Genomic DNA, 23,864 nt, shown 5'->3' with positions numbered 1-23,864 from the left:
TGAGAGCTGCCAGGGAGAAAACAGAGCCCTTCAGCTGCTCCTGTGTCTGCTCCCTCCTTCCCTGGGGTGGCTTGGTGGCCACAGAGGGGTTAGCAGATTTTACAGAGTCTAACAACAAAGTGCTGTGTTCCTGCTCCTCATATTCCCACCCTTGCTGCCATTCAGGTGCCTCCCAGTGCTTGCCTCTGGTTTCACCAGGGTAGCTCTGGCATTGCTGTTCCCCTTGAGCATCTTGTTTTGGAAGGTTTGTTGGTGCTGAGCTGTGATCCCTACGGGGCAACAAGATGATGTGGGGCAGATGGAAAGATAGCTTTTGCACTAATTCCCTGCAAAATCCAGGGTGTGTATCTTATCCAGAAAGAGCCTCTTAGGGGTAGGGAATACACGTGTTTGTTCTTCCTAAATAGTTCACACCTGATACTTGGTAAGCTTAGCTCTGCCCAGGTGGCATGAAGCAGGCAGCTGGGGGTACAGGGTAGCACCAGTGTCTCTGAAGTGTATCAGTGGGTAACAGCTGTAAGGAAATCTGAGAGAAGAAGAGATTGCTGGGTTTTGCTTGTTCTGCAGTGGCCCTGAGATGGTCCAGCTGTGTTGGGTAGCCTGTCTGAGTTGTTTTACTCCTGAAGAGCCTGAAGTGTAAGGCTGCTGTGGTGCTAAGTGATTTCCCCAGCATTGTTTCCCCAGCCTCTGGCTCCCAGCCTGACGCTCCTCCTGCATCCCTTAGCAAGGAAAGGGAGTCTCAGGCAGCTTTGTTGCCTTGCCTGGGAGTAGATAAAACATTGTTAGATCTCTGCTTTGTGTTGGCTCATAAAAGCTTTCATAACCCACCCCTTGGAGATGTTTGGGGTTTTGGAGACCCAGGGATGAACCAGAGCCAGCCTGAGGAAAGGTGAGACACCTGGATCATCCTTGTGTGTGTGGGCAGAGTTCAGCATGGCACTGGGAGCTGCTGGAAGCCTGGAGCCTGTCCTGGGGCTTGGAGAAAAGTGTGTTGAGGTGTGCACACCTGGGAACACCAGTCTCTGCTCCCTGCCTGTTTTCTGGGAGACTGTAAGCCAGCTCCTTGTCCCGGAATCAGCCATAATTAGCTCACCGAGTTCTCTCTGATCATGTGTTACTGATGTGTGTGCATTTGAGGCAGGTTTGACTGGAGCTGGGTGTGCAGGCTTCCTGAGGAGGGCTGCTCTGGACGGTGGGGAGCAGCTCTGAGCTCCTCCTCCTGGGACTCTCCCTGGCTGAGTCCCTGACACCCTCTAGTGGAAATATTTATATTTAATATTTCAGGAGCTTTCAAAACGTGGTGGTGGTTGTGAGCACCCTGTGCAGTGACCAGTGGCCTGGGGACTCACAGGAAATGCTGTATTCCCTGCTCTGGAGTGTTGTAAGTACAAGCTCAAAGCTGTCAGCTGAGACTGGCTCAGGGATGATAGCACAGTGGATTTGCTGCCAGGAGTTGCTTTTCAGTCACTCCTCTCCTTGTCCAGCTGCTTGCTGCCAAACCTTACCTTGATGCTGGAGAGAAGGGAGTTCTACTGACACTTGCAGAGGGTCGTGACAGCTGCAGGGATGGACTTGTGTTTGGGGACAAGGAGGAAGCAAGGCTGGATGCTGGGGGAAGTGCAGAGGAGGCTGCCTGGATGGCACATTGAGAAGAGAGGAGAGGAGAAACAGGCAGGAGCTGGGTGAGAAACAAAGAGCAGAAGGATGTGTCCTGCAGCATCCCACTTGGCTGTGATTCATGTGTGACTCTGCTCCCTTTCATGCAGGGAGGTGACTCTCATCTGAGCTTGTCCTTGCTTTCAGGTGGAGCTCAGCTTGCAGAGTGTCCCCAGAAACCCTGGTGCTTCCTGTGGCAGGTGGCTGCAGGATGAGTGTGGGTGGCTGGCTGCTCCCAGGTGGGCTCTGTGCTGAGACTCACTCATGTCCTGAAATGCAAACTGGTGTCTGTGCCACCTGAGCAGGGTGACTGGCTTGGGAGGAGCTTCTCTTCCAAAAATGCACATCCTGCATGCTCTGTCCTGCCCTGGTGAGCACTTTCCTGGTGTCCCCTTTTTTCCCTGAGACTTGCATCCCTAGTCTGCTCCAGCCTGATGGGCTAAGCCTGTAGCCCTCCTGTCACATGGAGTCACAGAATGGTGAGATGGGTAGGGACCACTGAAGGTTATCTAGTCCAGTCTCCCTGCTTGGGCAGGGTGCCCCAAAGCACATTACTCAGGGCTGTGTTCAGAAGGCTTTTCAGTATCTCCAGAGAAGGAGCCTCCACGGCCTCTCTGGGCAGCCTGTCTCAGTGCTCTTGTCATCCTCACAGCAATGAAGTGTTTCCTCATGTTTCTCTCCTGCTGCTGAGCACCACTTTGACCCCTGCCCTTCAGACACCTGCCTACTTTGATGAGGCCCCTCTCAGTTACCCCTTGTTGGTGCAGCCCAGTGGAGTCTGTGCCTTGGGAATTGCATTTTTTCTCTTCTCTGCCAGCTTCCCCCCTGACTGAGCACAGCACCGAGGCACATCTTACAGTGTAAATAAACAGCTCTCTGTGCATCACTGGCCAACAATGAGAGTGATGGTGTGAGGCACAGAGCCTCTCTGCTGTTCCATCCACCTCTGGGCTCTGGCTTGTTCCTCCCTGATCATCTGATCCTTGGGAAGCTGGGCTTTCATTTATCAAGCAAATGTCAAGTCCTCCTGGTTAGGAAGGTGGCACTGACTGAATATCTGTCCCTGCCATGCTGACGTAAAACAACAGCCTGAAGGTTGTGTGCAGCCCAAAAGGTCTCAGCAGTTCCTCTAACCAGGAGGATCTTGGTTGGCTTTTTTAAGTGAAGTAGCAGGAGGAATGCAGCACAGTGTGTCAGGTGTTGCCACAGTTAAATTACAGCGTTAACCACACGCTGACACCTCCTGACTTTTCTCCAGGAGTGCACTTTGCAAAAACATGCCTATGTGGGATAAAGGATGCTAACCCTCCAGCTGGGTTATGACCTGGAAATACAAAGTCATGGTTCCAGCTGGCAAAATTATGTCTGTGCTAGCCTGCAGCCTGCTCAGGGAATGGTGTGATAAGGGCTTGCCTGAGATGCAGCCTTCAGACAGGCTGGGTCTGTGTTGTATTGCTGCCGGGAAGTGGGCAGCTCCACTGGCAGGCCAAGTGCCTGTCCCCTCTTGGAGCATGACCTGGCTTGTCCTGCAAAGCCAGACAGGCTCCTGGGGTCAGCAGCTCCCTGTGCTTACCCAGAGAGCAGCTGTGCTGCTGAGCAGGGCTGGGGGGCACACAGGGAACTGGTGGGGTACACAGGGCTCTCAGACCAGGGGAAAGAGGACAGGCACATGTCCTTCACAGGTACCTGCTTTCACCCCATAAACTGTTGCACAGAGGCTCTGCATTCAAAGCATCTCCTCAGGAAAGTCACTCCAGCAAGCTGATGATGAGGCTTAATTTATTTAAATAACACAGGAGAAGTTGTAAGAGCCCATGGCTGGAGGGCAGAGAGAAGGGAGCTGTGCATGTGTGAAAATTACTCAGTAAGGTTTGAAATGAGAAGTTTAAAGCTTGTTGTACAGTGAATTGGCAAGGTTGGTTGTTGCCGTCGCCACTGTTTGGGAGTCAGGATAAGGGGAAAGGTGAGGTAAGAAGGATCCTGGCCAGAAACTATTGCCAGTGAGCAGGGAATTGGGGTTCCAATGAGAGAGATGAGGGGAAGGGAGGGAGTAGAAGATGTGGTGAAAGGGACAGAGACAATGACCTGCAATGTAAGCAGCCTTACAAGGTATTTTTCATGGCAGGCAGTAGGTTGGGTGGTGAACATGTAGTAAAAGGAAATGCTCCCATCTGGACTGGATGTGGGAAGATTTCCCTCTCATTTACTCCCAGCTTGTTCCTTTTTTTCTTTGCCCTCTTCTGATTTTGACTTTTCTGCCATAAATAATCCCAGTGGTTGTCTTCACTGCAGCTCATTGCTCTCTGTAGCAGTGCCTGAATGGAACAGATGCAGCTTCTGGCAGCTCAGCTAATTTTGTCAAACCATCCAGAGCTGTCAATGAAACCAAACTGAGATATGTTAATTATATTCCACTGGTATGTGGCAAAACCGTGGGCATTAGCAGGCTCACTAACACTGCCTTGCCTGCAGAGCTGGGGAGAAGGTTTACATTCTTCTTTCCACGTGATGTTCCTTGAGACAGCAAAGTCTAGAAAGGATTCTTTATTAAAAAATCTCATCTTCTGGTGGTAAAACCTCTCTCTAAATCCAAGCAAGGTCGGAGGGCTGCAGTTTTTGGTTTTCATCCTGATTTTAGCAGCTTTACTTCCTTTCCTCTAGTTAATCAAGTGGAAAAGCAGCCAGCAGTTTTACTACCAAGTGCCTTGAGCTGGCTGTGTCCTGGGAGTGAGCACTGGTCACGATGCAATTGTATTGCTGCCCTTAGAGGACCCAGTTCCCTCTGAATGCAGAAACTCCTTCCTTTGGCCTGAGGGGGTCATTAAAAGAGGCAACAATATAAACTATGGAGACGGAAATTGGATCTCCTGACTTTTTTATAAGGGAAGATTAAAGGAACTGAGTATGTTTGGCTTGGCCCCAGCAGTGACTGAGGAGGGATGAAGACCATACCAGGGCTGAGGAGCAGCTGAAGGATGTGGGCAAGAGGGAAGTCACAGAGCATGCTGGGGGGCACATGATGGAGGAGAAGCTCCTCGTGACAAAATACCTTGATGGGAAATGGATGCAATAAACTGTGCTGCTCTGCAGCATGATGGAAAACCTTGTTCAGTTGCTGGGGCCCACTGAGCAGGAATTTAAGCATCACACTTGGAGTTTGTGCTACAGGTCATGGTCTTTCCCAGCCAAGGGCTTTGGGGACAGTTCTCTTCTTCCTAGAGGCTAAATGTGAGTTAACACAATTAGTATTTAATTGTAATTGTGAAAAGAAACTTCTCCCCCAGCTCTCTTAAGGTGTTTGGCCTTTTCCCTCAGCATTTTGACATTGCTAACTCTGGGCTGTTTGTATCTGCTCTGCTGCAGTGATCCCGGACTCGCTGCGGGTGACAGCGATCCCGCAGACGCTGAACAAGGTGGAGCACGACTCCCTGGAGCTGAAGTGTGAGGTGTCCAAGAGCACAGCCCAGCACAGCCACGTCTCCATCGCGTGGTACCGGCAGCGCGGCGGCGAGGCGCCCGTCGAGATCATCTCCCTGAGCCGCGACTTCGTGCTGCGGGCCGGCAGCGCCTACGCCCAGCGACAGGCCACAGGGGATGTGCGCTTGGACAAGGTTGGGGAGACCACCTCCAAGCTCACCATCTACAACCTGCACCCCTCAGACCAGGGCGAGTTTTACTGCGAGGCAGCCGAGTGGATCCAGGACCCGGACGGTTCTTGGTACGCCATGACCCGCAAGCGCTCCCAGGGCGCCATCGTCAACGTGCAAGCCACTGGTCAGTGTCTCCTCTGCTTCTTCTCCCTGGGCTGGGCAGTGGGAGGAGATGGAAAAAGGGGCTGTGCTGTGTTAGGTGGCTGGGATTCGGCTCCCTCTTTTGCCACGTGCCTCACCTGGGGGGCTGCTGGCAGGGTGAAACAGGGCAAAGGAGGGCCCAGGCACTGCCTGCAGCCAAGGGAAGTGTCAGCAAAGGGGCTTGGGTGGCAAGCCCTGTCTCCTGATGTGGTCAGGGATCTGGGGCTGGCACAGAAGCTAAAACATACTTTTTAAACACTTGGTGCTAGCACAGACAGTGAGGATTTTGTTAAGTCAGGAGATAAGAGTGATACAACAGGGAATAAAACTAAAAATTTCAGCAAGCCCTTTTGTATGGCACAAGGTCCGTTTATAAGTCAAAATTATTCTTCTAGCCCCCAGCACAGCTTCCTGCTGAGGATCTAAAGACCCTGGCTGAGTTCTTTGTTTTCTGGGACATTGTGCCTCTTGACTCTGGCTGAGCAGGGTGAGAGTAGGACTAGGCAGCAGGTCCTATTCCACAGTGGTAATGGATGCTCCAGAGCTGCTACCTGGAGGACAGGGATGTGACTGAGGAAGCCTTTGCTTGCTCTTTGCTTGATGGGCAAGAAGGTGGCTCAGTGTGAGCACAGCCCATCTGGTCTCCCACAGCAAAAACAAGTCCCTAACCTTTTTACCTCTGGATGTGCTTGTCTGAGTGCTCTTGGCTATGCAGGGAGCAGCAAGTTGTGAGCACCTGACATGAGGTGTGCTGGCTGTCGTGGTGTGCTTTGCCATCCTGACACGAGTCTCTCTCCCCAGACAAGGAGTTCAGCGTGCGGCTGGAGACGGAGAAGCGGATGTACATCGTGGGCGAGCCGGTGGAGTTCCGCTGCATCCTGGAGGCGCAGAACGTCCCCGACCGCTACTTCTCCATCTCCTGGGCCTTCAACAGCTCCCTCATCGCCAGCCTGGGCCCCAACGCCGTGCCGGTGCTCAACAACGAGTTTGCCCAGCGCGAGGCCCTGGGCCAGCTCAAGGTGGCCAAGGAAAGTGACAACGTTTTCGTGCTGAAGATCTACCGGCTGCGCCTGGAGGACAGCGGCAAGTACAACTGCCGCGTGACCGAGCGGGAGAAGACCGTGACCGGAGACTTCATCGACAAGGAGAGCAAGAGGCCAAAGAACATCCCCATCACTGTCATGCCACTCAGTAAGTAGGGGCGTGCCCATCCCCTCCTGAGGGCATTGCTGTACTGGGCAGGGAGCTGGGAAAGATGTGATGTGCCCAGACCACAGCAGTACAGGAGAGGGAGGATAAGAGTTCATGTGCTGTGCAGGCTTGGAATCCCTGCTGGCAAGATGTATTTCTTTTGGTGGGAAGGGGATGAAAAGGAGAGGTGTGTGTCAGGTTCACAGGTGGGGAGTCATGCCCCCACTTTGTAATGACACCAAGCTGGCTGTTCCATTCCTGAGCTGAAGGTACAAGTGACAGCCTGTGACTTGCTCCTCACATCTCGCTCCTGGCCTTGCTCTGCAGGGAGCTGGGTGCTCTGTGAAGTACTCAGCAGGCAGAGTGGGGAGACCAGCTTGGCCTAGGAACTGCTAGATTCCTGCAGGCTGTTATGTGATGGTGATTCAGCTGTCTTGCAAGACAGCTGTACTGGAAGAAACCAGGTGTGCTCCTTGAGCTGCAGTGCTCTTCAGCACAGAGCTCTGTCCTGGTCACTGTGTGGTCCGCCAGCTCTGGTGAAAACAGCTGGAGGCTTGCCTTGAATGTCTTTTATATTTGTGAGAGAAACATGCTAAATAACAGGTTGAGAGGAGAGATTCCACTGACTCATTCCTTGTTTTGCTCTCTGAAACTCTGGTGGCCATGGCATGGTGAACCTTGCATGGGTTGCCCAGGCTACCACTGGAGTGGCAGTGGGCTTGGAGCAAGCAGAGGGTTGCTGCAAGAGGATTTTGTGCTTTATTGGCCTCTATCTCCGAGATTTGTAGGGAAATACAGCCCTTTCCTCTAGCTTTTTTTTTTTCCCTCCTCATTTCTCCAAAAGAAATTCTATTTCTTTTCTGTCCTACCAATATTTGGTCTCATTTGTTTGGCTTTGAAAATCAGTCTACCTAGAAATCTTGCAGTGGACAAATTTCTAAAACGTATTGTTTCTAGACCCAGCCACCTTTCAGGCAGATTTGATTCTTGCCTTTGATAAATCACCAGCTGTAGGAACAAACGTGATGTTTTTTTTAAGGGTGCTAAGTGTCCATAACTGTGATGGAAGGCAGCAGGAGTAACCAGCACTCAGTATCTCTGAAAAGCCAGCCACAAAGCCTTACACCTCTGGGAAGCTCAAGATACCAGTTGTTTTTATTTGAACATTACCAAACAGTGATAGCTACCTAAAGTGGGAGTTTGGGAGAGCTTCTCCCAAAAGTTGTTGGTAGGAATGAATGTGGCAAGATGGTGATCATGGTGACGTGAATTGAAAAAGCCACAGGGTGCTGGAAGCATTTTTTTTTTGGCAGAGCCAGTTGGCACGCAGTGCATATTGTAGCAACAGAAATTCCCTCAAGTTTTGCCAAGATCCCATCCTGGACCTGTGACCAGAAGACACGGCAATGTCTCCTGAGCCGCAGGCAGAGATTTCTCCCAGCTTTGGCCTACACCTGCCTTGAGTGTGCAAGTCACCAGGAGCAGCTCGCTGCCCACCAGCTGTTTTTGGATGTGGTCACGCGTGAGGTTAAGACGTGCCTGGACCCAAACGCGTGGGCAGTCTCCTGCACCTGGTGGAAAGCGTCTCTGGCCAGCAGCCCGAGCGGTGGCGAGTGTGTGTCATCTCCCCTGTGTGTGTGCATTTCTCCCCTTAGAGACCAGCATCTCCTTGGAGATAATCAACAACGCCACCAATGTCTTGGAGGGAGAGAGCCTGCGCTTTGGCTGCAACGTGCGCTCGGGCTTGGGGCCCCAGAGCCACCTGTCGGTCGCGTGGCAGCTGGTGGACAAGCTGAACCGGCGCAGCGAAATCGTGCGTCTGGACCGGGAGGGCACCCTGCACCCCGGGCCCGCCTACGCGGAGCGCAGCAGCTACGGGGGCATCCAGGTGGAGCAGGTGCGCCCTGGCTCCTTCACCCTGGAGATCTTCAACAGCGTCAAGGCGGACGAGGGCCACTATGAGTGCCGGGTGGCCGAGTGGACGCGGACGCTGGATGGGGAGTGGCAGATGGTTGGGGAGCGGCACACGAGCACCCCGGTGTCCATCACTGCTCTGGGTGAGTACTTGAGGCGTGGGGGGCCCTGGGGCCACGGTCCCCCATGTGCCTGGCCGTCCCCCAGGAGGTCTCCTGCAGATCACTGAGGCTGTTCTCAGCGCTCCTGCCTGTGCTTGCCAGCAAAATGGAGGCACCAGCAGCCTGCCCGCAGCTCCTCATAGGTTGGTGCAAAGCGCCTGCATGCGCCCTTGTGTGTGGGGGCAAAGTCTGAGGGGTGGCTGTGGCAGGAGCAGGGCAGGGTATGGCTGAGGAGAGGGATAGGGCTTCCAGTGTCCTTCAGAGGAGGGCAGCTGCCAGTGCCATGGTGTGTCCTGCCAGTACTGGAGCTGGGTTTTGGTCAGTGCAGTGGTGGTGCTCCAATGGCAGCCCATGGACATTGAAGCCTCCTTGCCTGCCCTGGGTAAACCTTACTTCTGCCCACACCTGATCAGGAGTGCAGAATGCTGGGCATCTGTTGGCACACAAAGCAGAAATGATGAGCATCTCTGACAGAAAGCATGAGTCAGGAATGGTCCTCGCTGTCTCTGCAGGGAGGCACTGAGCTGCTGGCCCAGAACCACAATGTTGTCCCTGACCAAAGTAAACCAGGACCTGGGATCACTGCAGCTGGTACTCTGCTCTGCCAAGGGATTTCTCTGTTCTAACAGTGAAGCCACATCAGTTTAGGAGAGGGCAGGTAGGGAGTTTGACATTGTGCGTGGTTTGTGAGTTACTTTGGTCCTTTTGGGCTGGTTCCAAAAGGGATCTGCAGAAGGCTGAAGAAGGGATGACTGCTTCTATGAGGCCACTGATTTTCAGAATGCCAAGACTAGGACAGTCAGGGAGCTCTATTGAAAGGTTGAGATGGGAATTTTGGCAGGATGGTGGGGATTGTGTGGCTCTTACTGGTACTCTGAAGTATTTGCTTTGACAAGATGTGTGTGAGACCAGACTTCAAAGTCATATTGTATTCTGATGAAAATCTTGCTTTTTTCCTCCTTTCCTCTCTCTCCTTTACTCTTGACCTCCTTTCAGAGGCTGTTTTGTCTGGAGTTAGAAATCTTTTCTGTATAGCTTCCAAAAGCAGGTAGGGATGTTCTTTTGTAAAGAACTAAAGCAAGATTCTCATCTAATTTCAATGGTGTCTTCCTCATGAGGTCAGCAGCATTTGTCCTGCTACAAGTCCCAAGTGTCAGCCCTTCCCTTTACTCTGCCACTTGTAAAAGTCTTGAGATTGAGCACTGAAATTTTAAAATGTGTCACTTCTACTCTTGTTAAAATTTAAGATGCTCAGAAGTGCACAGCAGTTCCAGAAGATGTGATGGAAAGGTTGTTTCACCTCCTCTGCTCCTCAGTCACCGGCTGTTGAGCATGTTCTGCCTTAAGAAATTCCTAGGTCTCTTTAACTAGCAAAGCTGAGGTACCTCATAAAAATATAGTAGAGAAACTATTGGGTATTGTTTTGCTGCTGAATCTGGTTGGGGTTTTTTTGTTCAGCTTCATGTTTTTGAAATGTCCTGAGAAAGTCAAATTCAGGGTACTAAGAAAAAAGCAAGAGAGGTTTATGTCTTCAGAAACTGCTGTTCTAAAAAAAATGCAGTAAATTTAGTGACACTCACATTTCAAGTTAAGGTCTCATTGTTTGCCAGTCTGCTGGGGTAGGAAACTCTTTAACTGATGATGTTAAAACCCACAAATCTAACCTCAGGATGGTTCAGAAGCAGCAGCCAGAAGAGAGAGATGTGCTGGCAGAAGAGACCAGATGTTCCTGAACTTCTGAGGCTCTTGAGTGCGTGGCACAGACTTAAGTCCCAGTCTGGCCACGGAAGGAGGGGTTGAGGGAGTGATGTATTTTTGTAGGGAGGTTTTACAGAAAATCAATCCACTTTTATGCTTTTTGTTCCAAGTCCCAAAAAGAAGAAGGGCTTTTGTTTGTTAATTTAACTGCCATGATGATGTTGATGGAGTTGAAGACCTGAGAAACACACCTGGCTTCTGCATGACTTCATGAAGCTTCCTTGCCCAGGCCAACTGGAGAGTAAACTTGATGAAGTCACCTGGTCTTGGTGAAATTAAGTTGGCTTTCCAGGGCCTTCTCTGGCTCAGGGTTTCTCTGTGCTGGGCCTGCTTACTGGGGCAGGAGGGCTTATTGAGGGATATGAAGGTGAGGACTTATGTGGGGCTGAGACACAACAGCTCTGCAGGGGAGGCAGCCTGGGTCTCACACTGCCCTCCTGGGTAATCACTGAACATGCTGTGAGAGCCTTTAATCCCGAAGATTGACCTGTTTTCTCAGTAATTAACAGGTCCTGGAGCTCTGGCACGGTGACGCCGTGGGGTTGCTGGAAGTGAGCAGATTTGGTGGGCTCCATGCTGTGCCCGGTCTGCCTGCTGCAGCAGGGAGCTGCTGGCTCATCTTTTGGAGCCAGTGGCACGCTGAAGCTCCATGCTGATCCAGAAGATGTTCCTTTTTTGACTCTGCACTGTCTGGGGTCTCCTCCAGCAGTGGCAGCTCTGCTGAGAGCTGGAGTGGTCAGCACTGCAGGGAGAGGGGGAACTGTCAGCCCATTTGGAGCGCCCCATGGAGCCTCTGAGGAGGGGAGCACTTCTTGGGGACATTGGCAGAAGAAAACAAGGTCCCTGCTGAGTCTGCTGGCCACACTGAAGTGATTGGAAGAGAAGAACGTGTTTCTCTCTGCAGCTTGGTTCAGATGAGCAGCGGAAATACTCTGCCTGACTGGCTAACTGGAAAATGTTACTTTTTAATTACTAATAGATTGCTAATTTCAACTCCTCTAAGCAAACAGAGTGCTGGGGCTAAACAAGTCAAAGTGTATTGACCAGCTTGCAGAGTGGCAGACACGTGAGAATAACTGCATAAAGCTGTCCTGGAGTTGTGATCTGGAAGAGAGCAAAAGCTGTGCTGTGTGAAGAACAGGAGCAACCAGCTTTTCTTTCAGTTTGCCTCGATCCTGGGGTTTTGTAACCATTGGCACCTCTACAATGCATGTTTTGAAGGCTGCTACATCTTGCTTTCCTCATTCTTGCTCCAGCTGCAGCAGCCAGATGCAGACCTGGGTAGGGGGACAGAGTTGGACCCCCTGCCCAAGAGGTGGATGTGAATCACAGGGGGCTGCTGCTGAGTAGCTGTTCTGCCATAAGGTGCTCTCCCTTGCCATTGTGCTGCTGCATTTCCATACAGGGTTTGGCAGCCTGCAGAGGCTGTGTCTCAGGGGATCTCACTCCTCTGGGCAGAAATTGAGGGCAATCCTGCTATGGCTGCAGCCCATGCTCACTCAGGCCGTCACTGCTGCTCAGGCCGTCACCACTTGTGTGTTTTTGCCTCTGCTTTTCACCTCACTTGGCCATAGCAAATGAGAAGCTGACACAACTGGCGTGGCTGATCACACCGCTGGATGACCACGCTGGCTTTTGCATGCTGACAGCAGGGCCCCCTCAGGCAGGTGTGTCTCAAAGCCCTCTCCTCTCTTCCCACAGAGGCCGGGTTTGCCGTCACCGCCATCTCCCGCACCCCGGGCGTCACCTACAACGAGTCCTTCGACCTGCAGTGCATCATCAAGCCCCACTACCCGTCCTGGGTGCCGGTGTCGGTGACTTGGCGCTTCCAGCCGGCGGGCAGCACCGAGTTCCACGACCTGGTCACCTTCACGCGCGACGGCGGCGTCCAGTGGGGCGACAGGGCCGCGGCCTTCCGCACGCGCACCGCCATCGAGAAGGCCGAGTCCAGCAACAACGTGCGCCTGAGCATCAGCCGCGCCAGCGACACCGAGGCCGGCAAGTACCAGTGCGTGGCCGAGCTCTGGAGGAAGAACTACAACAGCAGCTGGACCAGGCTGGCGGACAGGACCTCCAACCTGCTGGAAATCAGGGTCCTGCGGCCAGGTGAGTGCTGAGGGTGTGTGGAGGGGGGATGAGGGGATGGGGTATTCTCAGAGTCTCTGTGGATCACCCAGGAATGTGTTAGAGAGTCTCTTTTCCCAGCCTGACAGCCAAAGGAGTCAGGGTTCTTCTATTCTTGTTCTCAATGTTGTTTATTTGCTGTTAGCTAATACATTCTTTCTCCAACCCGCTGAGGTTTGTCTGGCAGGTCAGGTTGAGGCACGCTGACCACTTCAGAGACAGTTTTATCTTTTTATACTAAAAACTACGTATACATTATTTACAATAATTTTCCAATACCTATCATCTATGTTAGACAGTGTGTTTCTACTCTAAACCAATCCAAATGTGCCACCATCACTCAGAAGGTGAGGCTAAGAAGAAGAAAGAAGAAGGACAAGGCACACCCAAATCCCTCCATCTTGGCTTCTGAACTCCCATTCTAAAAACTCAAAATTCTGCTTTTCTATCTTGTAACAAACTAACTCTCATTCTACTTAAACTTTCCTGGATTGTGCATCCTCATATAAAGTTGGTAATTGTTTTTCCAAGGGCTAAATTCGAAGGTACAGGTGGTTTTAACTCTGTGCCACCTCCATTTATCAGGGCAGACTCGGAAAAGAGAGCAGAAGAATGGGGCAAACAGGATCAAAGAGAGAGATGTGTTGCCACCAAAGCTGCCCATGCACCATAGGTGGGTGCTGCAGCTCTGGTCCAATAACTGGGTGCATCTCTCACTATGCTGGAGGCACCTTCAAAAACAGATGGTGATCAAAGAGCCTGATTTTCATCCTCACCAGAAATTGAGCCCTTCTGGCTGAAAGTCTCCACAGCCATGGGTGCCCACACAGAGTGTGCAACAGATAAGCAACAGGCGCCTGGCATGGCAGGGGCAGTCCGAAAACCTACAATGTGTTGTCCCTGTACTGGAGTGAGTGAGGGGCCTTCTGTAGGCCTTGTCACTGATATATTGGTGGTGTCCCTATTGTGTATGGAAAGTGCAAACTTATGTGGCCATGGTAGCTGTGGGCTGTTGCTGAGCTGAATGGTGTGTTGCTGTCTTGGCCTTAGGGATGGAGTTGGTGTCTGGAGTGAGGCTTTTAACACCTTCAAGACTGTTTGCTCAGGTCCTTGCTGCATGTGAGTTCTCCTTTTGTGTTCCTGTGCAGAAGGACTCCTTCCTAGGGTCTCTGCTGGTTGGGCTTTGTATTTTTCCCATCAGTATCCCTCTTCCACCTTCCCCAGCCCTGTCTTAAGACAACTCAGGGGATGCTATGAGCTTGAGCCACCTCATGAGCCCTCCATCGTTTTTCTTCCCTCTCTCTCCCTTGCCCTCATCTCCAGTTTAATCTTCTCCATTTATCTTGATTATGCTGCCTTGTAATACATGTTTTACTGCTTGCAAGGTCGAGTTGGTGATGTTCGTCATTTTAGCTTACTTCCTCAGGAAGCAGTGGTGAATGGATGTGGTCCCAGGAGTAACATGCTTCTTCACAGCCCCATGCATGCCTGTCTGTGAGACAGAGAGGGAAAGAGAAATCCTTGATAACAGCTTCAGGAAGAGAGCCTGTGTGTCACAGCTCAGGGTGGCAGGCAGCTCAGTTAAACCATGCTCTGGCAGCAGTAACACTCAAGTGATGCCTTAACAGAACAAGTTGTCCAGGTCTCCATGGTTTCACCTCTCCCTGTCTCCCAGCTGCTCAGCAAATGACTCCAAAATAAATCTTAGCTGTCAGTTCAGTGAGCCTTGCATACTGTTTGAGGCTTTATGGCTCACAAGTGGGGATGGAAGAGAAGAGGGGCTCCTCAGAGCTCTCCCAGCACCATGGCTACACCCTCTCTGTGTTTTGTTACTGTGTCCCAGGCAGCCTCCTGGAGCGGGTGGTTGATGATCTCCATGAATGAAATGTTGGCAGTCAGACCAGGGACTGCTCTGGTTCTCTCAGAGAACCTGTTGTTTCTTTCTTGGTGAGCTCTTCTTGCAGCAGAAGGGGAAGAATAATAAGTTCACACCAGCTGCTTTCTGAAACCAAAGCTGGCAGGAGACCATGCACAGTAGTCAGTGTGAACTAGAAGTGATCCCCATGTGCAGGAGTGGAGATTTAATTTGTGTTTGGGGCTCTCCTTCTGCTGTGGTATCTGGTCTGGGTCTGAAAACCTGGGTCTGTCATCCCCAAGGCCATAATCCCTTTCCCCTGAGGGTTCACCACCATTTTCCCATCTGGAGACATTGCTTTGCCCTTTGCCTTGCCCCTTTCCAGGTTGAGAACAGCATCCAGCATGGAAGGCTTAGTGGGCTGATATTTGAGCGATCCATCAGGATTAGCTGTGTCCTGTCCTTGGAGAGGACATGTGTGGTGGCTCCCTGGCACTTAGAGTTTCCTTGGGTTTTAGGGGAAGCAGAGGTACCTTTTAGGGGAAGCAGGGGGTTCCTTTTGAACCCAAGTGACCCTGGAAACGTTTGGATTCAGGCTGAGCTCTCAGTGCTCACTGAGATGCCAGCTGACCTCACTGTTCCCTGCCCCCTTTCTTGCACAGCACAGAGGGGACACAGCACTCTGGCTCTGGGTCCTGCCTGAGGGAGGAAGGTGGTAGATAGCTTCAGACAGGTCAAGGGTAAGACCCAAGGGCTGTCAGGCAGGCTCTGTTCCCATCTCCTCCTTGGGTCTTGCTTCTCCCTGCCAGGTGTCCAGGGATGAGACAGCAGGCACTGTCTGGGAGCAGTGCCTGTCCATGTGGTCTGCAGGACTCAGACAAGGGCAGCAGACAGTGCACAACAGGGGCTGTGCTGCAATCTGGGCAGGCTTGGGGCAGATTTTGTGCTCTCTATTTTGGCAAGGAGGCTTGGGGCAGTCTATTTTGGCAAGGAGGCTTGGGGCAGATTTGTGCTGGTGTATTAAATTGCTGTTGTCACTGTGTGTGTTGCTGCACTTATCATTCCCCTGCAGCACAGATGGGGGGGTGATTCAGCAAAGTCCTGGGGTCTGAGTGCTGGAGAGTGTGTCTGGCAACAGCAGAGTAAGAAAGCAGGGCTTTCACACAACACCCTCAGAGCACCTTCTCACCCCTTCCATGCTCATGCAGCTCCCCACCCCTCCATCCTTGTGTTGTCCCCTGTCCTGTTCCTTCGTGACTAAATCTGGATCGGGCGCTCAGGGAGAAGCTGCAATCGCCTCTATAAATCTGTCCTGTTGCTGCTGGGATTTTGACAGTAATGAACATGGGAGGAGGGATGGCAGGGGATGATAACTGAGCAGACTCTAGGGGTGCTGGGCTCCTCACTGCTTTTTTGCAAGCCAGTCTACAGCAGATTGATTGACCTGGGAGCCGTCGAGCAAACAAGGCAGTCATGCTCTTCATTAGAGCATTAATTATCTTCCAGAGGCTCTCCAGGGGCTGCTTCTTAAAGTTTGGTTTATTAGGAGCTGTCAAGTTGAAACCATCATGGAGTGGGGGATGGAGGCTTGTCAGGCTGGCCTTGGAGGAGCTGGAGGTGGCTTCTTCCTGAACCTTACTTTAGCAGTGGGGTGAGCCAGAGCTGTGCTCTCCCTCAAGCCCTGCATTCAGGTGGGTGCAGAGCCCTGTGCTGCTTTTCTGCTCTCCACAGGAAACCAGAGAGTGGCTGTGCTGGGCTAGCAGAAACTAACTAATGGCCAGAGAAACCTAACGAGTGGAGAATGAAGGACTCTTACCTCTTTGTCCAAGCCCATCCATGGCAGCCACAGGGACACTGATCAGTCTCATGTTCCTCCTTCTCTCTGAAGGCTCAGTGAGCAGCCAGGCAGTGGATGGTTGTGACTGTGCAGGCTTGGGATGCTGGGAAGATGAGGAGGGCACGAGGCAGAGGAGAACTGGAAAAGGAGTCTGCTTTATAGCACACTTAATGCTGAGAGAGGAGGACTGATTTTCAAATAATTAGCCAGCAAGACATTTGTGGAGTATAGTGAGAAACTTTCCTTAACTCAGATGTTTCTGTTAATGCCTTTATTCCATCTCATCTTAGTAATTTTTAGTAATTTCAGTGGTTAAGGAATCCTCTCAGGCATGGTTGTGAAAGATGCCTTTTGTACTACAGGTGGCCAGTAGTACAGGCCACCAGACTCTTGAGTGGAGGCTCAAACAAGTGTTTTTCAAAGGCCACAAAGTCTCTGCTTGAACCTGACACTTCTTGCTTCTGGCAGCATCCAGCAATATAAAGTTAAGCAAGCAGAGTTAATTAGCTAGAAACTTCCTTACAGAAGTGAAGTCTGGAAACTGAAGTTTGCTGCTTGCTTGATCCCAGAGTGGTTTTGCTCTGTGGAACAGCACTGCTTCCCTGCTTTACAACTGCCTGCTCCATCTGGCAAATGGTTGTACTCCTGCTTGAGTGCTGAAGGAGTTCAGGAAGAGCTCAGAGAGGCCTGTTCCTCAGCAGCAGTGGCTGTGGCACAGAGCAGTCTCCTCTTCCCTGTGTGCTCGAGGTTTTGCTCCTTTCCCTTCACTGCCAGTGGGGTAAGAGCTGCTGTTCCTCCTCAGAGCTGCTGCTCCTTCCTTGCAGCACACCGAACACACAAAATGAAGGGGCTCAGTGCTGCATGACCCAGAGCTGTCCCCTTGCATGGACCTGCATTAGTGACCCAGCTGGAGCCCTTTTTCTTCTGCAGATAGCAGAGGTAGGGTTGATTCTCCTACCTTGTACCCCAGGTAATCTCCTACTCCTGTCCATTTGCCCTGAGGAGCTCTGTTGCTGCACTTGCCAGCTCCTCTGGGACAGATTCTCCACTGTCACCTCTTGGTACAGTTATTTATCCCAGGCCAGCACCCCGGGGTGCTTTTTCTACATGTTTAGCCATCACTCCCTCCTCCAAACATCCCTGTCCTCTCAGATGTTAGCAGCAGGGAGGGAGCTAGTGCTGGATGTGCTGCTGCATTCCTGATGCTGTACTGGGGATGGTGACACTGGCCTTGTGGGGTCAGAGATGTGATTCACCTCTCCCTGCATTTGTTTTCCTTCTGGGAGTGGTGCTGCTTGGCTCCTCCGCAGCTTTTTCTGTGAGAGGTTTTTCTGTAAGAGCCAGGTGTGTTGAGCTGATTGCAGCCAGTTATGTTCAAGGTTTCTCTTGGGACTCCAGCCTGGAAAATGCACCCAGGGGTGTGACCTGAGAAGTTGAACTTTGAATGGATGAAGCATCTTGGATGCATTACACACAGGTGAGGAGTGTGGGAATGCATCCTTGCACCTAGTGGGACCTTAACCTGCCTCAGCCTGCTCTTTGTATGCCCACTGATCTTAGGGCAGGCAGTCTTTCTTTTCAGCCCCCTGACAAGACTGACAGTGCCAGGAAACCTGGGCCATATCCAGGCTATGCTGCTCTCTTCAGATTAGTTCTCTCCATGGTTACTTTGTAGATCCAAATTTTTCACTTCCGTTTCAGAGTACTCTCTGCTTTCTCTCTTTGATATCTCCTGAGCAGTTTTCCACTCCTGTTTGCAGTGTGGATGTACAAAACCATGGTGTCAGCCTGTTTGCAGTCTGTGCACATGCACCTTCTTTGATGTTGTCTTGAACAGCTTCTCTCTCTCCACACACTTTAGCTTCTCATCGATTCTCTGTTTGCTTTTCTTGGACTAAAACACTCTGCTGTGAGCAGTACTTAGATGGTGTCCAGCTCTAAAGCTTTGTGCCTCCTCCTGCCCTTGAAGATCTCAAAAGCAGAGTCAGCAGGGGCAGCCCTTGAGGGAGAGGGAGATTTGAGGTGATGAGCAGCTCTGCAGCCAGGTGCTGACCACTCTTGTCCTGCCCCAGTCTCTGCACGGAGCCCCAGCTCTCCGTGAGGTGAGTGGCCTTGGGGCCAGCAGGCTCAGTGCTGCAACAGCACAATATTGCTCTTGCTGCCCTCTCAGCCCTCCAGTCAGAGCAGTGCCCAGCCTAGGGGTCCCTCCCCATATGCCCAAGCATCACCTTTGGCAATCCACCCCTGTACATGGCACTTGCACCATTTTTCTGTGCTCTGTATCCTGAGGAATCTCCTGGCATGAGAAGCTGCATGTTCTGACATTGGTCAAAGACTGAATTCCTGGGTTCACTGAGCCTGAGATCTGCTTCCTTACAGCAAAATGGCTGCAAATATGCTGAACCTGTGGCTCAGGTTCTTTTATTTTAACATATGTATGTCTACATAAAAGTTTTCTCTTAAGGCCATCTTATTTTCTTAAATAGGCATTTGGGATGCTGCTAAAGAAAATTACTGTAGTGTTCCTTGTCCCAATTAACAGAGAAGCAGGGAGTTCAGATGGTGATGGATCTGTAGCCCATTATGCTGAAATATGTCCTTACTCCTTAAGAAGTTCAAGAATACAATTTCTTCAGAAATGACAGATGGCTCATTTCACTGGGTTGTTCTTCCAGCAGTAGTTGTACTCACTAGTTATGGAAGCAGCATCATCCATGAGCATTCAGTTTTGGAGAAATGCTACCTTCAGCTGCAATTTAATGTTGCCATTCCCAGGATGTGGTAATAGTGGCTTCCAGGTGGGAAGTCAGCTCCTGCAGGTGGAGCTGACCTTGCACTTTGCTGCCCAGAAGGAGGTGATCCTCATCCCCAGTGTGGGCTGCTGGCTGCCTGGTCCTGTCCATTCCTTGTGCTGGCACAGGTGCTGCTTTGCCACAGTTCAGTTTAGTACACCTGCAGAAAGCTAGCCCAGTGGAAGGGAACAGTTAAAGGTGAGTGGAGTGAGCTAATGCTTGGATGAATTCAGCTGGGTCCTTCTCACAGGGGACTTCTCTTTGCATGGAGAGCAGCACCTGACACTGGCAGGGCTGGTGTGCCAGTATCCAGAATATCTCCTGATCCTGCCTGAGGTCTGTCTGGAGAGCTTGCTCTCTGGGTGGCAAGAAAATGACACTTCACACCAGCCTAGGCAGCTCATCTCTGCCTACCCAGCACTCAGATTTTCAGCAGGAGCTGCTGAAAATGGCCAAGTCAAACACAGTGTGTGAAAGTCAGCCCTGCACTACAGGGTGCAGTTGTGCTCTGTGCGTGCAACTGCACAAAACTGCCAAGTTGTTTTGTGAGGGAAGAAATATCTCAGGAAATCCAGCCTCCAGCATGGCATGGGAGCTGGTGTGTGGTGCTGCTGTGTGTGTTACAACTTGCTCTTCGAGTGCATTTAATTACTTTTTTTTCCTAATTGACGGAGCACTCCTTTGTTTGAAATCTTTCTGACGAGGAGTTGATTAAATATCTCTGTATGTTATTTTTTTATTTCTTTATCTGCAGTGTAGCTTGGTAGTGAATTTATCTTCCAGTGATCCTATCTCCATATTTTAATTTACAAGTGATCAGTGAGCTGTATATTGTTTTCTGACAGCAGGCACAACTCATGCTGCGAATCTTTTATTCCTCCCTCCCCTTTTCTCTCTGGTGCAGAACTTTTATGTGCATTTCAGGCTTTTGCAGGAAAGTTTCTGGTTTTAGGTTTGTGAGGCATTTTGCTTTGGGGGGGTACATTTGTTTCTTGCTGTTCTTTACACTGACATGGTTGCTGTTTCTTGGGGAAAGCCTTGTTTTTCCAGGCCAGTGGTACATCCCAGCTGGTGGTCTCTGCCTTAGCCTTGGCTGGACCGGGGAGGCTGTGAGCTTCCCAGCTTTTTCCATCCTTGCCTTTCCTGTATGTGCTGGCAGATGTATGGCTTCTGGGCTTTAAAAAGCCTTTCTGGGTCACACATGCATTCATTCCTCCCCAAGGCCCCACTTGGTTACCTGCTGGTTTGATAGCTGCTCCACAGGCTCTGCCACGGCTGGTAATGCCAGGCTGCTCCCTAGCCAAGCACATGTCCTTGTCACTGCCTGCAGTCTTCACATGCAGAGATGGACTTGACCTGCTCCCCCAGATGGGTCTGCAGTCTGACTGTGCTGCTTTTGGGGAGGGGCAGGGCATGGGGCCACTTGTAGGAACTTTGGGATGATCAGGCTTGGGGCTGGAGCTGGCGGGGGTGCGGATGAGCAAGGGGATCCACCCTAGGGCTTGAGGAGAGGCGCGTGTTCTGCTTTGCCACAGCACCCTTTGGCACCATTTTGAGAGCATCAAACTCCACTCCCCAGGCTGCAGTGGCACAGTTTCCTTCAGTCCTGTGCCTGTGCTTGGGGCTGAGTGCTGGGCAGGGCTGTTGGACAGGTGATGGTCAGCATGGACGTGCGCAGCTACTTAAACACCCGGCTGGTCTTGCTGCAGCAGCAGCTGCTGTGAGCCTGGGGAGTGTCTGGGCTGCCTGCTGGGCTGTGGACTGCACAGCAACTTGCTGAACACGTTGAAATGCAGGTCACTTGGTGGTGAGAGTCACAGGCTCAGCTCTTTTGTCTGACCACATGGGAGGGGGCTGAAGCTGAGCCTTCCTCAGGAAAGGGTTAACGCTGTCTTTCCTTCCCACAGAGCTGCTCTCCCAGTAATTCAATCATGTCAGCCTGTTTGCAGGCAATAATTCATTGTTATAGGAACACTACAGTAAAGTGACAAGTTAATAATGGCAGTAATAATGGCAGGCAAAGTCTAATGCTATTTCCCTTTCTGCTGCTCCTGTTGCACCAGCAGCCTCCCATGTTGGCTAATGCAATTTGCAACCTCACTAATCCAGTTTCAGGAGGAATTGTGTTCAGTTAAAAGAGAATAGCCTGAGCTGGGAGCTGTGCTGCCATGTTCCTGCCTTCTCTGGGGAGGCTGCCCCAGTGCTGGAAGCCTTTGTCTTTACTTTGCTGTGATTTCTGTGCTGTGGTTAAGCTTAATGAGCACAGTCCTCCTAGGAGCATCTTGTTTTCTTCCCTTCTGCAAATGCCTTTCTTCTGATGCCTCCTCTCCAAAAGGACTTGCACATGTTTCCCTTTTGAAGGTTGGTTTGATTTCGGCTAACCTAATAAACGTGAGTCACCCGGCTCTCGCCATGCTGAATCAGTGGGCTGGCGTGTACTTGCTTGACTCTGTTCAGTCATTAAAGCAGGAGTCCTTGCAGTGTCTGGGGAGCTGGAGGAGCCTCCTCAGCCCTGCTTTGTGCAAGGGAGAAGAGCTGGCAGGGGTCTGAATGTCAGTACATGTCTAAGCCCGTGGCAGTAACTGCACTCTTGTCTCTTGAATCCCAGGCAAACATCCTCCTGGAGGAATTCAGGCTTTTCAGGCCCTAGTGAGGGACATTATGAAGCACCTCTAGGATGTGACCACAGGCTGAGGGGATGGCTGAGTTTGTGCCAAAGGCGTGGCCAGTGCCCTTCAGGGCTGTACACTGAGTGTACTGGGGAGAGACAGGCTCCTTGCAGAAGTCACCATGGGGCTGTGCTGCTGGAAAAGACTCTCTCCTGACTGGCCTGCTAAACCCACAGTATGATGTTAAACCAGGGCTGGGTTCAGGTTGGGCTGGCCTCATTTCTGCTCCCCCTGCACACACACCTCAGCACAGTGAAATCTCGGTGGAGGCTTTTAAAATTAGGACATTCCCCCAGAAAACTTTTTGCAACATTTCATCAGTTCTTTCCGAGCAAAAGGGTTCTCTGGAGGAGCTCTCCCCAGCGAGCAGCAACCTCCAAAGTGGAACACTGCCTCCCTGCTGTGGTGCCAGGGCTTTCTGGGGACTCTCTGGGATGTGGTGGCCATCCTCCTGCCCACCCTCCTGTGCCACAGCTGCTGTTCATGCAGAGCTGGCCCCTTCCTCAGTGGATGGCCCCCTCCTCCTTTGCTGCAGGGGCAACATTCTGGGGTTTTGTGTGGGGCTCTTTTGAGGAAATGGTATCTTCATCTGCTTTTAAACATTGCCTTCCCAGGACTTGGTAATTGTGGCTCCCAGGTGGGAAGTAAACTCCTGCTGTTGTGTTTTCTTGCTGCCTACAAGGCAAAATGATGTAAGGTGTTTGAGAAGGAGCATCTTCTTATCACAGCATTTTTAGGTACAGGTTGCAAAGTGCTTTGCTAAAGGTAAGTGTTGTAACCCCAGCTCGATGATTAGGAAACAGAGAGGGGGGAGCCAAGAGGCAGCAAGTCAGCAGAAAAACCATGAATCACATCACTGTCTCTGTTCTCCTCCTCTGATGACTGCTCTCCCTGCCCCCAAATATTTGTATAATTGTGCTTACCACATGCTCAGCTTGAGGAGCCTGCCTGATGGTGTGGAGAAAACATCTACTACATATCAGCTTGTAGAGGATCTGGCTGTGTCACAGCTTGCTGGGGTTGTAAAGTGTGTCTGACCTGAGGTCCCAGCCAGAGGTGCAAGCTCTGAGGACCAGAAGCTGCCGCATCTTGAAATAATGATTAAAAAAAACTAAGAGGTTTCTAACCATGACTTGTTGCCAGTGTAAATTGAAAGCCTTAATAGCATATGTAGGGCCAATTACAGTACATTAAGGTACAATATCCTCTTTACTGGCACTCTCCAGGGAGCCAGGAGACATTGTGGCAACAAGGATTATGGTTTGCAGATGATATGCACGATAACTTCACCTAGACGCAGGCACCTGTTCCTCTCACAGAGCAGATGTTTGGGAGGCTGTTAAGAGAACATCAGCCTCTTGACAGCCAGCAGAAAATGCTGGGTAACTGTGTCTGTTCACACTGCTGTGCCCACCACCTCTGCTGCCTGGCATGGGGCTGGAGCAGCCCTGCCTCACCTAAACCCCAGCCCCTGGGGCACAGGGCTCAACTCCAGTTTGAAGGCCAAGCCCTTTCCTGGCTCTCTGCCCAGGCAAATCCTCAAGCCAGGAAAGGGAGTTTCCCCTTGTGGGTAGGGTGAGGTTTCACTGGCTGGGTGCCTGGGGTGTCAGACTTGTTGCAACCTCACTGGTGCACCAGCAGCTACAACCATTTCCATGTCATGGCAACATCTCTAAACCTGACCTGGCAGGCTGCACTATGGGAAGGGATGGATGGACTCCCTGGTGTTGTATTGTGCCATTCCCATTACCCTGGACCACCAATTTCAATATTATCTAGTTTCTGCTTTTTAAATAATTTATCCCAAATGCAAAATGAGCTTTATGGATTTGTTTGTGTACCTGTGAACAGTAGCTGATGGTCAGCCCCATGGCAGAGCAGAAGTGTGAGTTACCCCACAAAGCTTCCCATGTCTTAACCAGGATCTTTCCCCTGAGGGTGGGACTGCCCCAAGGTAATCCTGTGTGTCACAGGATTTCCAGCTTAGCCTCTGGTCCATAAAAGCCCTGAATCACTACTGTAGGATCTGCAAAAGGTAATGAAGAAGAGATGGGTGCCTGTCTACTATGCAGGAAGCAGCCCCAGGATGTGGAAGCATTTGGCATTCACAGAACTG

The 23,864-nt window shown here is 51.3% G+C and overlaps 1 protein-coding gene across 1 annotated transcript in view; it reads left to right on the top strand.

The window, feature by feature from the left end:
- IGSF3 (immunoglobulin superfamily member 3) overlaps positions 1 to 23,864 on the top strand; it is a 92,731-nt gene that overhangs the window by 55,197 nt on the left and 13,670 nt on the right. The window contains exons 3-6 of the mRNA XM_063150150.1: positions 5,020 to 5,430; positions 6,249 to 6,638; positions 8,294 to 8,695; positions 12,173 to 12,577. Of these exons, the coding sequence (XP_063006220.1) occupies positions 5,020 to 5,430; positions 6,249 to 6,638; positions 8,294 to 8,695; positions 12,173 to 12,577 (1,608 nt within the window). The remainder of the gene's footprint in view (positions 1 to 5,019; positions 5,431 to 6,248; positions 6,639 to 8,293; positions 8,696 to 12,172; positions 12,578 to 23,864) is intronic.

Source organism: Melospiza melodia, chromosome 2 (genome assembly GCF_035770615.1).
Source record: "Melospiza melodia melodia isolate bMelMel2 chromosome 2, bMelMel2.pri, whole genome shotgun sequence".
In the NCBI taxonomy this organism is placed as follows: domain Eukaryota; kingdom Metazoa; phylum Chordata; class Aves; order Passeriformes; family Passerellidae; genus Melospiza; species Melospiza melodia.
This window is presented reverse-complemented; position numbering and strand designations above follow the sequence as displayed.